We start from the raw sequence: 14,899 nt of genomic DNA, 5'->3' as shown, positions 1-14,899 counted from the left end.
ATACAGAAGTACAGAATACTTTATATACAAAATGCTTCTTTCTGTTACGCTCCAGAGACGTGCTAGACAAATGATAAGTATTGAAATTAAATAAGTATAGCAAGTAAAAGTAAAAAAATAGAAGGCGCGTACGTAGACACAAGTGTTCAGTATGTACATGTGTACAATGTTCAATGCAGGATAGCAGTAACTGAGTTACCATACAATATACTATGCAATATACTAATATACAATATACTATAGTGCAGAGCAGAAATTGGGATGAGGTACAATTTAGGTACAATTTACAATTTACAGTAAGGTGTCCTGAGGTATGGGTTGTAGTGCAAATTATTTGCCAATAAATATAAAGTGTGTCTAGGTGTTCTAAAGTGTGTAGAGTGGGTGCTGCAGTGGGTTGATTGTTTAAAGTGCGTGTGTGGCGGATGTGTGTGCTGTGAGTGCAATTTGATGGTTGTTGTATAGTGTTAATGTTCGTTGAGCAACCTGATGGCCTGGGGATAGAAGCTTCTTCTGAGTCTTTCTGTGCTTGCCATGAGACTCCGGTATCGCTTGCCTGACCGCAGCAGTTCAAAGAGGCAGTTGTTTGGGTGGCTCGAGTCCTTGATAATTCTCTTAGCCTTACCCCTGCACCGCTTGTTGTAAATGTTCTGGAGAGTGGGAAGCCCCCCTCCAATTGTGCGCTCAGCTGAACGGGCCACTCTCTGTAGTCTGCTACGGTCTTGTGCAGTGCTATTCCCAAACCAGGAGGTGATATTGCCAGTCAGGATGCTATCTATTGTACATGAGTAGAAGTTCTTAAGGATCTTCTGACTGACTTGGAACTTCCTTAGGCGTCTGAGGAAGTAGAGGCGTTGCCGTGCCTTCTTCACAACACTGTCAATGTGTGTGGTCCATGTCAAGTCCTCGGATATGTGGGCTCCGAGGTACTTAAAACTGTTCACTCTCTCAACCGGTGCCCCGTCGATGCTGAGGGGGCTGTAGTCCCTGACCCCCGACCTCCTGAAGTCCACAATCATCTCCTTTGTTTTGCTGACGTTCAGGGAGAGGCAGTTCTCTTGGCACCATCCCGCCAGGACCTTGACCTCTTCCAGGTAGGCCCTCTCGTCGTTTGCAGAGATCAGGCCCACCACTACTGTGTCATCAGAAAATTTTATGATTGTGTTGTTGTTCCGCTGAGCCACACAGTCAGGGAGTACAGGGGTAGAGGAGGGGACTCAGAACACAGCCCTGGGGGGCCCCTATGTTGAGGATGATGGATGAGGAGGTGCAGTTGCCTGCTCTCACCACCTGGGGTCTGCCCATTAGGAAGTCCAAGACTGTGTTTGTTGTCACCTGTTTATTGTCTTCTTCCTCCTGGGCCTCCGCTCTACTACTTAGTGTTTAGTGTTTGTTGTTACTCTACCTGTTTATTGTCTTCTTCCTCCTGGCCTCTGCTCTACTACTTAGTGTTTAGTGTTTGTTGTTACTCTACCTGTTTATTGTCTTCTTCCTCCTGGGCCTCCGCTCTACTACTTAGTGTTTAGTGTTAGTTGTTACCTGTTTATTGTCTTCTTCCTCCTGGGCCTCTGCTCTACTACTTAGTGTTTAGTGTTTGTTGTTACCTGTTTATTGTCTTCTTCCTCCTGGGCCTCCGCTCTACTACTTAGTGTTTAGTGTTTGTTGTTACCTGTTTATTGTCTTCTTCCTCCTGGGCCTCCGCTCCACTACTTAGTGTTTAGTGTTTGTTGTTACCTGTTTATTGTCTTCTTCCTCCTGGGCCTCCGCTCCACTACTTAGTGTTTAGTGTTTGTTGTTACCTGTTTATTGTCTTCTTCCTCCTGGGCCTCTGCTCTACTACTTAGTGTTTAGTGTTTGTTTGTTACCTGTTTATTGTCTTCTTCCTCCTGGACCTCCGCTCCACTACTTAGTGTTTAGTGTTTGTTGTTACCTGTTTATTGTCTTCTTCCTCCTGGACCTCCGCTCTACTACTTAGTGTTTAGTGTTTGTTGTTACCTGTTTATTGTCTTCTTCCTCCTGGGCCTCCGCTCTACTACTTAGTGTTTAGTGTTTGTTGTTACCTGTTTATTGTCTTCTTCCTCCTGGGCCTCCGCTCTACTACTTAGTGTTTAGTGTTTGTTGTTACCTGTTTATTGTCTTCTTCCTCCTGGGCCTCTGCTCTACTACTTAGTGTTTAGTGTTTGTTGTTACCTGTTTATTGTCTTCTTCCTCCTGGGCCTTGCGAAACTCCTGCTCGATGGAGCAGTCCAGCTCACTGAAGAGCCCCACCTCCTCGCAGTTCTTCAGGAAGCGTGTGGGAGTGGGTGGTCTGGTCTGGAATCCAAGGGAGACAGACAAGTTCAGCTTTAGAAAGAAAAACAACTAACTACCGACAAGACACTAGCGTCTGCAAGCAAGAGTTTGTCGAGCTGTACCCACGGCACGGATTTGCTGACAGGAAAATTGTACAGGGGAAAACAGCGGCACGTGAGAATAAAGAAGGGTAATGACACACAACGTACACTTGAAGTGGTTAGGGAGGCATCCCGCCCGTATTGTTGAGATACGAGATACAAGCTTAGACAGACCCATTCCAGTTAACACAGTCCAGATCCCACCTACAGAGTGGGGGTCTCATCCTACAGAGTGGGGGTCTCATTTGTTCGGCTCACAGTGAAAGCCGTGGCATTCAGCCCTCGACTTCAGGGGGGGGGGGGGGGGGGGGGGGGTTGAGCGCAGATCGGGTTTCAGACAGTCAAAGGTGATTTTAGGATCAAGTCAATTTGAAAGGCTAAAAGCATATTTCGTGGTCTGTTTATCCATACTGGCTAGACTGGGGATTGACTCGACTTTCATCACGACCCAGTGAGCGAACAAAATATAGTTTAGCACTAAAATACTGTTTTCCCCACCGGGACGCTGAGAACTCCGTTAATAAAGGACCGACTAACGTTACCTAATAAAAGGACCTACTAGTTTCAAGTTTCAAGTTTGTTTATTAATTGTCACAATAAAATACACGTACTTTACGGTGAAATGCTTGGTTCTGTATGAGCCCCTGAAGGTGTGCTTCATACAGTAAAAAAAAAAAGTAAGTAAGTAAAAAAGTAAGTAAAGAGGAATATACAATATACAGTACAATATACAATCTAAAGTACAACCTAGGTACAATCTAAGTACAGTGAGTAAAATGAGTAAACAGTGAGGTACAATGCAGAAAATGAGGTACAAAACTATAAGGTAAGGGGCAAATGCAAATGAGGTATGAATGTAGTGCAAATCTCTTTAATAATAGATAAATATAATGTAGTGTTAAAGTGTCTAAAGTGAGTGTTAAGGTGAGTGTTTTTACTACCTACTGCTTTCACTGTAGTGTCTACCCATTATACTCTGTGTGATAGCATGTACAACAGTGCTGTATATACTGCATATTTACATTTATATCTTTATATTTACCGCATATATACAGTATATACCCATATTTGTCTGAATATACCTGCATAACTCCTCTATATACTTGCATGTACACCTGCATATAACCTATAGCTCTGTACAATAATGCTGTATATAACATATATATATTTATTCTCATCGCATATATACCTATCCTCACCTGTCTGTACATCTGCACATAGTCCTTTACTATATCTATATCTGTACATATCCTACTCTTACTAGTTACGCTGCTGGCCAGTAGCAGTCATACTGTCTTAATGTATTATACTACAACTCTGTACATACATTTGATTAGCACTACACTCAGTAGTACTCATTTGTATATTTTGTACCCAGTTTAATTACCTGTACGTTGTATATCACTATTGCACTTTACTGTTACATTTGCACTCCGGTTGGATGCCAAACTTATTTTTGTTGTAATGTATAATGACAATACATTTGAATCTAATCTAATCTAATCTAAAGGAAAAGGCAGCCACGGGGGCGACGTCAACTCTCAGTCTAGAGGCGCTGCTGAACTCAATCCGAACGTTAGCAATGAACCAGATACTAACAAGGGATAAGCTTTAGGTTTACAGTTACGCTACAAAAAAGGTAAAGGGGAGACAATTTAAATCTCTTTTAGTGACAAGCTTAAGTTACGCTAACCCCCACTGGGGGTTCTAACAGCTGTGTGACTTATGACCGTTGACTTGTTTCCAGCCTCAGGGTCCAAGGTCTCCATAAGAGACAGCGGTTGGTACGGTAACTCAGACGACGAGGGCTAACGAAGGACACTCGGCCCAGAAACACGAGCCGCTGTCCGCGGAGTGTAAATAATAAAGAAGACACAATCTCAGCGGCGTAGAGTAGCAACACACACACACACAAAGAAATACACGCACACAAAGAAATATACACACACACATACACAACGCACACACACACACACACACACACACACACACACACACACACACACACACACACAAAGAAATACACATACACACACACACAACACACACACATAAACACAATACACACAAACAAACAAACACACATATAAACACACACGCACACACATAAACACAATACACACACAAACACACACACACACACACATAAACACAATACACACAAACATAAACTCAATATACACACACACACACAAACACACTGTAATGGAGTTATGGGCTGGCCTTGGGATGACACTTACAGGTGCTGTACACAATCTATATTGGACGTTTCTTTGAAGTGTAGATCAATGTTTCACCTGAGCCACACCCAGTCGCTCCCGCCCTCCAAACGGCAGAAGTCTTGGCAAACTACCCATCAACCCCCCCCCCCCCCCCCCCCCAACCCCCATTCCACCCTCCCCCCTCACTGTCAGAGCAAGACTAATGAGAGCTCCGATGATGGCAGGAAGTCGACTACACGAAGCGGCGAGGCAGAGGAATGTTATCTCTGACGAAACATTAATCATAACCTGCGGGACAACAGCATGTTAATTTCTCTGCTCGTATGTCAGTGTCTCTATCCTGATGAGCGGGACCCACTGTGAACGTGAAGTTGGAACTCCTGCTCAGCCGAAGAACTGGACAAAGTAAAGGTTTCTGTCTCTGTGCCTGTGTGTGTGTAACGTCAATCATATGATTTACGTTACTGTAAACAACTGGTACAGACAGATGCGCCATAAACTTTCCTGAATGCAGACAGGTCCGTCTGAGTGGATGACGCAATGGAGTGCTGCACACCTGCAAGCCACCCACACGTCCCCTGCTGTGTATCTCATTGTGTACCTCGTTGTGTACCTTGTTGTGTACCTTGTTGTGTACCTCACTGTGTACCTCACTGTGTACCTCGTTGTGTACCTCACTGTGTACCTCACTGTGTACCTCACTGTGTACCTCACTGTGTACCTCACTGTGTACCTCACTGTGTACCTCACTGTGTACCTCGTTGTGTACCTCACTGTGTACCTCACTGTGTACCTCACTGTGTACCTCGTTGTGTACCTCGTTGTGTACCTCACTGTGTACCTCACTGTGTACCTCACTGTGTACCTCGTTGTGTACCTCACTGTGTACCTCGTTGTGTACCTCGTTGTGTACCTCACTGTGTACCTCACTGTGTACCTCACTGTGTACCTCACTGTGTACCTCACTGTGTACCTCGTTGTGTACCTCGTTGTGTACCTCACTGTGTACCTCACTGTGTACCTCGTTGTGTACCTCACTGTGTACCTCACTGTGTACCTCGTTGTGTACCTCACTGTGTACCTCGTTGTGTACCTCACTGTGTACCTCACTGTGTACCTCACTGTGTACCTCACTGTGTACCTCACTGTGTACCTCACTGTGTACCTCACTGTGTACCTCACTGTGTACCTCACTGTGTACCTCGTTGTGTACCTCACTGTGTACCTCGTTGTGTACCTCACTGTGTACCTCACTGTGTACCTCACTGTGTACCTCGTTGTGTACCTCACTGTGTACCTCACTGTGTACCTCACTGTGTACCTCACTGTGTACCTCACTGTGTACCTCGTTGTGTACCTCACTGTGTACCTCACTGTGTACCTCACTGTGTACCTCACTGTGTACCTCGTTGTGTACCTCACTGTGTACCTCACTGTGTACCTCGTTGTGTACCTCACTGTGTACCTCACTGTGTACCTCACTGTGTACCTCGTTGTGTACCTCACTGTGTACCTCGTTGTGTACCTCACTGTGTACCTCACTGTGTACCCGCTCGCTAGTGTAGTGTAGAAAGTGAAGAAGCTGTAGCTCACTCACCTGATAGCATGTTATCATTCTTTATGGAAGAGAACTTCAGGGTCATCTCATGCTTGTGTCTGTGTATCATTAGATGGTCCTCAGTGGGGAAGCGCTGTTGAATAAATAACAAAAGAAGAAAACACAAAAACTCAGCTCCAAGCATGGAAACAATTACAACAGTATGAAAGGGAAATATGTTTTATAAAGCCCATTATAATGGCATCAATTGAATGCCCTCCACAAGTGGCTAGCAATTAATAAAAAACTTTAAAAGAAAGAAATCAGCTCCGAGCATGGAAGGAATTACAACAATATATACAAAAGGGAAATGCATGTTCTATAAGCCTATTATAATGTCATCAATCGGACGTCTATCTTTAAGTCGCTACTGATGAATAAAAACCGCAAATCACAAAGAATCCCATTCATCTGTACAAAGGGGAAACCAATGTGCTATAAGCTCATTATAATGTCTTCAATTGGATGCCTACCTTAAGGCCTTAAACCGAAATAACACAATGCAAACGGACCATATTTTCTCCAGCTCTTTAGTGCGTCCTCACAAAGGACTGACAGGCTCAGTGTTGACTTCATAACCATTTATTTTCTTCCTTTTGGAGTTTTTTACACCTGCAGCAAAAAAGCACCTTTATTTACAGTTCATGTTTCACTCAAGTCTATGCTATTCTGTTCCTCCCTCATGTGTGAGGTAACCAACTCTATAGGCCTCCTCTACATCCTGCTGTTCATATTACACACACACACACACACGCACACACGCACACACACATGCATACATACACTCACATTAGGGCTGCACGATTTTGGGAAATAATCTAATTGCGATTTTTCTGACAAATATAAATTTATAAATTTGCGATTATAATTATATATTTTTTTAAGCAGCCCCACAGATGTTTATTGTAAAATGCGGCTTGCATCTGGCCTACGCATGGGTCTTTTCGGGAGACCGAGCCTGAACATTTTTCTTTTTACCTGGGAATCGATACCGGTACCCAACGGTACCTTTTTTTCTGTACTTTACTCTCCCTCTCTGAAGTCTAAACTTCACAACACACAATCTAAAACCCCTTACCTCCCTCTCCCAAACTGATCTTGTATCTCAATGGGACTTCCTGGTTAAATAAAAATAATAATAATAATAATAATTAAAAAAAAAAATTAAAAAAAAAAATTGATTTGATAATTGCATCATTCCAAATCGCGATTTCGATTTAAAATCGATTAATCGTGCAGCCCTAACTCACATGCATACATACACGTGCGTGCGCACACACGCACACACATACAGTACATGCATGTACACACACACACACACACACACACACACACACACATGCATTTACATTATTTTCATTTACAATACAATCCAAAGCGACTAACAAATAGTGTACAACAAGTCAGCAGGAGGAGTGCACCTCTGCTGGTTAAGGGTAAGTGGTGTTGTTCCTCTAGCAGTGTCAAACTTGAGTGCTATACTCTTGAGTGCATAGTAGTATAGGCATTAGGCATATTAGCATAGTAGGGAGTTATAGGCATAGTAGCATAGTACATAGGAGATCGTAGTATAGACTTAATAGTATGGTACATAGTTGTAAAAGACAGTAAGATGAATGGTTTGTTTTTTTATTTGTATTATTTATTTCATTTTTAATTTAGATATTGATTGAAAAGTGTGTTTTTAGTTGATGGCGGGTTTCAGCTGTCCTGACTGTGGTGGGGAGATCGTTCCACCACCGTTGGAGCGAGGACAGAGAACAGCCTGCTTAGTTTCGATGACCCCCCAGGAGCGAAGAGAGAGAGAGAGAGAGAGAGAGAGAGAGAGAGAGAGAGAGAGAGAGAGAGAGAGAGAGAGAGAGAGAGAGAGAGAGAGAGAGCGGGGGGGAGAGTAGTTTACCAGGTTTACCAAATTAAAAGTAGCTAAATCTGAACTGCTTTCAAAGAAATGTAGTCTGTAAAACAACTACATCCAAATTATATCGCGGGAAATTATCACAATCGGAGTCTGGGATCTCATAGTTACACAGAGCAGCAACTGAGTTACTGTAAAACTGAATAATACAGAGTGAATGACATAGGTGTAGTTTTAGGGGGGGTTGAGGGGTCCCCCTCAATATTGAGAAGAGTCCCCCTCAAAGAACCTGTATATCCTTTCTTGTGATTTTGTCAAGATGTGTTGTTGATATGTACATTATTCTGAAAAAGACTACACAAAACATGGGTGATGTGTTTTGAATGTGCAGTATATTCCACTATATTTGTGTCAGCGGGTACCTGAATGTTGTCTTTTCCTTTACACAAATAAAGACATTTCCACCATGAATTGATGCAGAAAAGGCCCAAATTGGTGCTCCTCATTTTACTTTTCCGTCAAGCAAACTGAAGAATCCATTGTGATCGCCGACCATCAGAACAGCGTGGATTATGTATTTCCAGCACCCAACGCTGAATCAATAAGCGCGATCGATACTTGGAATGGCGATTAGGAATTGGAATAATCTTTTTGGATAACATCTGATCTGAGGTAAGGAATCTATTTTACCAGTCTTGGGATAATCAGAGCTTTTTTCACAGAGATATCAGCGTGTGTGTGTGTGTGTGTGTGTGTGCGATCAGGAAATAAGATAATCGATATTTCAGCCCGCTTCTATAGCGTGCATAAGTACACATATACTATCGATAATCTAGCGTTTATTTGAAAACGATTCATAAATAGGCAGAAAAATTACAACGTTTTTGTGTATGCCAGAATATTCCAGTAAATGCAGATTATCACGGAATCTTTATATTTTCCTTGAAAACGAGGGCTTTTCAAAATGCTATAAAACGGAAATGAAGCGATTAAAAAACAATCCGTTTTGACAATGTTGACTGCAAACAAGTCATTGATAAACAACGGGCAGATTAGACACATAGCCATAATTTAAGACAGAGATTATGCGTTCACAACGCTATCATTGAAGTGGGTGCCGGCATTCAACCACGTTTTACCATGTTAATGGTCGGCACTGAAAGTGTTGATAAAGTGCCCCCCCCTGTTGAAACCAAACCTACGGCCTTGGTGAAATGTGGGTGTGTTTGATTTAGCGACAGGTAGGGCTGGGCGATTAATCAATTTAATCGATTCATTCGAATTCATGATTTAGGATGCTTTTTTCAAATGAAAATCGATTAAAAAAATAATAAAAAATTCAAGAGTCACCTTTTATTTTACAAAAAGTGATGTTTGGTGAAAGTTAGATTTGCACTTTATTAATCCCAATAGGGAAATTCATTCTTGTTTGTTTTAAGTGAAGTTTGGTGAAAAAGCAAGTTATTGCACTATTAATCGCAATAGGGACATTCATCTTTGTTTGATAAAGAGTAACCTTTTATATATATATTATAATAAAAAAATGTAAGTGAAGATTGGTGAAAGTTAGGTTTGCACTTCAATCCCAATAGGGAAATTCATTTTGTGTCAAATAAAAACAAAGCTTATTTTAATGATTTCCTTGGCGTTTCTAGTTTTTAAGAGAAAAAAATCGATTAAAATCGGATGTGGTGTGAAAAAATCTGAGATTTTATTTTTAGGCCATATCGCTCAACCCTAGCGACAGGGGCAGGCCCGATCCTCACGTATAGGCAACCCCCGAGGGTGTCACAGGGAGCAGTTGTCGAGGTGGAATCAGGAAAATGCTAAATGTGTAGGGAAATGTGTAGTTTGTAATTACCTAAAGTACTACCTAAACCACACGAACAGCACCTAAATTAACCAAAATGCCAACACGTTATTATTTCCATAGCCTAGGAAAGTTCAATCAATATCTGTGAACATGAGCTACTCTCTCCCGAAGCCAGAAACCAGAGCACTGAGACTCAAACGTGTGATGTCATCAGGTATAACGTCTGGAGCTGAGCTCCATAGACAATGAATAGGACACTCATTTGTGTGAGGACCCACAGAACGTTTTGTTTTCTGTTTTATACCCAAATGAGATTTATTCTCAGTTCTCAGAAGAAGAAAATTTACCCAAATATTCAGAACGTTCCTCTGGGTGTTCTCAGTGTCACCACGTCTTTCCCAATGCGTTAAACAGCTTCAGACTTTATACTTGATGACATCACATAGTTTTAACACTAGGTCTTGGATCTGAGGGAGTTGTTCATGTTGGTTGATATTTTTTGGACTGTCTTGGACCATAGGAATAACATGTGTGAGTTCCTAAATAGTGGCGTAGTTCCTATTTGACTACCGGAAAAGCGACTGAGATTTGAACGTAGTTAAAGGTGCTGTAAGTGGTATTTTCCTGTTAAAATAAGGGTTAAATAGCTCTACATTCCAACAGTCATCATCACTGATATAAAGTATTTGGTCAGTAACATGGGTCTCCTAGTCCCTCTGCTCTGCAGTAAACACAAAATAAATTTTCTGGTATCCTGTTCCCACTTAATCCAATAAGGAGAGAGAACCCTAGTTATCTTTTACTTATTTCAAGAAATCTTACCAAGCCAAATTCGCTGGCAGATTATTTTGCTTGTTTCAAGCACGTTTGTTTTTATTTCTTATTTTTTGTCAGTGTGGAGTTCTCTCTCCTGATTGGTCAAATTGGGGATACATTTTTCAGAGCAGAGGAACTGGGAGACCAACGTTTCTGACCAAACACTAGTATAAACACGATATCAGTGATGGCTGTCGGAATGTAGAGCTATTATTTTAACACGTAGACCACTTATATTAACAAAGAAAATACCACTTACGGTGCCTTTAAACTACTGCAAAACGTAGTTAAACTAGTAATTGGAAGTACATGCAGTCGCTACTCCCCAACACTGCACACACACGTACACACGTACACACATACACACGTACACACATACACACATACACACATACACACATACTGTACACACATACACACGTACACACGTACACACATACACACGTACACACATACACACATACTGTACACACGTACACACACATACACACATACACACGTCACGTACACACATACACACGTGCACACATACACACGTACACACATACCATTGTACACACGTACACACGTACACACATACTGCACACATGTACACACGTACACACATACCATTGTACACACATACACACATACACACGTACACACGTACACACGTACACACGTACACACGTACACACGTACACACGTACACACGTACATGCATACTCGCACGTCGCACACAAGCAAATACACACACAAGCACACACATGCCCCGTTCAGCGGCGTCCCTTCCCTGCCACACTCACCTGAGAGCAGCCAGGGGCGATGCACACGAACGGCCTTTCCTGCTCTGAGTTCATCACTCCTGCCGACTCCTCATAAAACTACAAACAATAGAGCAGAAGGAAAAGGAGGAGGGGGAGGTGAATGACTTGGCTTTTACCCGCCAGCGCAGTGCAAAGCATGGAGACAAAAAACACTTCTCTCATTGTGTCATTCTAGACGGAACCCGGCCACCGCACCTGGAAACAGAAATAGCAGCCGTGTGGTTATTTTCAGTCGTAGTAAACACACAGGCCTTCGCTCCCGCCAGGCAGTAATCTAGAGTCGGAGGAAACGACATCAAGGTGAGGTTTTATCTTCTTTTTTTGTCAGGAGTTTTTAAGGCCAGGAACCTACTGGAGGCAACGTGCGTATCATCTGAGGCGCCTCATTTAGCACTTCTGTTACACACACACACACACACACACACACACACACACACACACACACGCACGCACGCGCACACACACACGCACGCACGCACGCGCGCACACACACGCACGCACGCGCACGCACACACACACGCACGCACGCACGCGCGCACACACACGCACGCACGCGCACACACACACACACACGCACGCGCACGCACACGCACACGCACACGCACACACACCATATCAAATGTGAGGTATATTCCAATACATTCCTGAAGACTTTTATCTGCGGATGGTAAATGCACTATTGGAAACTCTCTTAATTAACTAAGGGTGACCTTAGAGCCTCTTGCAGTTGCAGCTGTGGAATGGCCAGCACCCCCCCCCCCCCCCAATAAAATAACATAAGGTGCGCTCCCTCCCTATCGGCCTTTAAATCCAGGTTAAAAAACCTACCAGCTTTTTTTTTAGATTAGTCTGATTTCACACCTACCCTGTTTTACGTTGTGTATTTTTCTATTTCAAATTTTTTAATCTTGTTGTTATATTTGTCGTATTTGTATTTTAAAAAAAATTACTGTGTTTTATTATAGTGCCATTCATATGTACAGCACTTTGGTGCAACTACAGTTGTTTTAAATGTGCTTTAGAAATAAAACGTACTACTTACTTACTGAAAATCCAAACATAGGCTATGTCCATTTTTCTCCAATGTTTGTAAACATCACCAACGTAGAGAAACCTTTTAAAGCCACAACATACAGGGAACATGAGTAAAAACTCATATTTGTCTACGGTTTGACCTTTGCAACGAGGGCTCGGTAAAACAAACAAGAGAATGAAAACACGTGTCTGTAAAAACATTCATATTTCTTATTTCTATGTTTTTGATTACGTTCGGATCACTGATTGGACCTTTAAACCTTTTTCAGCCCAGTTGAGTAAATATCGTCTTACCTCGAGACCTAGGCTTATTAAAATTTTCTGATACTCTTGTCACCCAACAGAAACAGGACACTGGCTTACAGTACGTGTTGGATTTGTGTTCTATCACAATGTGTGCTCTGTTTTTGTCATAGTGATTTAGGCTCATAGTTGGCCCATTTAGCGATAGCCATTTATAAAAAAAATAAAATTTAAAGAAATCCTAATAAAAAATAGTTATGAGTGGATATGGTCCTCAATCTATGTCTTAAATCACTCTTGGCTCATCATATAGCCTAATAGCCAAGGAGGGAAATTAAGAGCTCTCCTGCTTGCCAGAGACTGTAGCCTCTAGCCCGTCCTACCGTCAACAGTGATTTGAAAAGCGATTTGTGACTGTTTGCCTATACAGTGAGACACCTTGAACATCAGACAGAGAGCGGATCCTCTCTAGGAACTCCTGTTGTACCCTTGGTTAATAGGGTGAGGGTATACCTTTACATGCTGGACATGTAGGCTAATCACTGAAATGTTTAATTCATATAGCAATCATTGAAATGCTGCTGATTGTGGGACAGGGAGATATGAGAAGAGGTCGCGGCAGAGCGGCGGTGTGCAACACAAGACAGGACAATGGAGGACGAGGAACGAGAGCAGGCTCAGTCGCAGAGGCCGTTTCTGTCACGGCTTTAAAGGAACACGCCAACATTTTGGGAAATTAGCTTACCGTCTTCTCCAGAGAGAGACAAGGAGATAGATAGCAGTTTCCTCTCTGTGCGTTCAGTAGAAAGCTATCTGGCTGCACGTTAGCCTAGCTACAGTGGAAGCGGACAGTGCCGGTTAGCTATTATGTATATTTTGAATTTTTTTATATGACTTCCTTCAATCTGTGGAACTGTTACGTAAAACTAGTCTGAATCTAATTCTAATCATTAATTTTCCTCTTTCTGCCCTCAAACTCAACACGGTGCTTTTGGTGGGTATAGCACAAACCAAATTTCATGTAAAAAATAAATGTCCCCCTTCCCTGCCTGGCTGTCCCACGCCCGAGAGTAAGAAAATGTTTTTACAAACTGGGGCAGCACATTAGGTAGTAGGCAGTGTTCCTGGCTCCAAAAAGCAAAGCTAACTGATTAATTAAAATCTAATGAATTGCTAGTGACATTTCAGACTCTCAAATCCATACAAAGACCATTAGGCAAAAGCCCTTTTCCACGATGCGTCCCGTTTAAAAACATACCAAAAACACTTCCACGACTTGCAAGTAATTGGACGCCATGTTTGTTTGCCTTCAGCACCTAGTGAGTATGTGTTGTCTAAGCGTTCGCAGAGGACTGTACACTACAGCTACAGGTGCAGCACATAAACTGCTTCTATGGAGGGAAACAGTTACAGGTGTCTATGTAATGTCTGAATATAATGTAGTGTCTGAATATACCTGCATATAATCCTTCTATATACCTACTTATATACGTACCTGCATATAACCCATATAACTCTGTATGATAGCATGTACAATAATGCTTATACCGTGTATGTATATATATATTTATTCTTACCGTATATACCTGTATATATATATTATATATATATATATCCACATCAGTCTGTGCATATAATTATTTTACATATCTGTAGGTATTATATCTATCTTATTTTCGTTGTACTGTAAAATAAATAAATATTTAAATATATTAAAGCAAAACCGTTTTGAAGCTATTAGAGGGATTATAGGCCCACAAATCCTGTGAGTTTTACCCCACACCTCTGTCCACTCGTAGAAACTGGTTACTACACACCCAGGAATGCTCAACAATACACAAACAGGTCTACTGACTCATTTCTCTTTTACAGTTCAGAGAAAAAATATGATTGAAAAAGTATTTTGTTCCACCCTAACGAGCCACATCTGAGGTTCATCCAAGCGGCTGGTTGGCAGGGAAATAACACAACTAACACAAATGTCTTTTGACTTGTTTGCTCCAAGGCCCAGAAGAGTGCCTTCGACACGCCACTTAACGATCTTGGTACACTTTTTTTTTTTTTTTTTTTAACGGCTTACGTAAACCGGCTGCGTTGGAAAACATGACTGACACTTCAC

General features: G+C 42.1%; 1 protein-coding gene across 1 annotated transcript in view; it reads right to left on the bottom strand.

Annotated features, from left to right (window-relative positions):
- The window catches only part of creb5b (cAMP responsive element binding protein 5b), a 63,444-nt gene extending 51,891 nt beyond the window's left edge, over positions 1-11,553 (bottom strand). The window contains exons 1-3 of the mRNA XM_084336705.1: positions 11,482-11,553; positions 6,209-6,306; positions 2,191-2,308 (exon numbers count right to left, since the gene is read on the bottom strand). Coding sequence (XP_084192831.1) covers positions 2,191-2,308; positions 6,209-6,306; positions 11,482-11,535 — 270 coding nt within the window. The 5' untranslated portion in view covers positions 11,536-11,553. The remainder of the gene's footprint in view (positions 1-2,190; positions 2,309-6,208; positions 6,307-11,481) is intronic.
- Between the last annotated feature and the right edge of the window lie 3,346 nt (positions 11,554-14,899).

Source organism: Notolepis coatsorum, assembly GCF_963971535.1.
Source record: "Notolepis coatsorum genome assembly, chromosome: 19".
NCBI lineage: Eukaryota > Metazoa > Chordata > Actinopteri > Aulopiformes > Paralepididae > Notolepis > Notolepis coatsorum.
The sequence above is the reverse complement of the archived record's forward strand: the minus strand, read 5'-3'. Positions and strand labels throughout refer to the sequence as shown.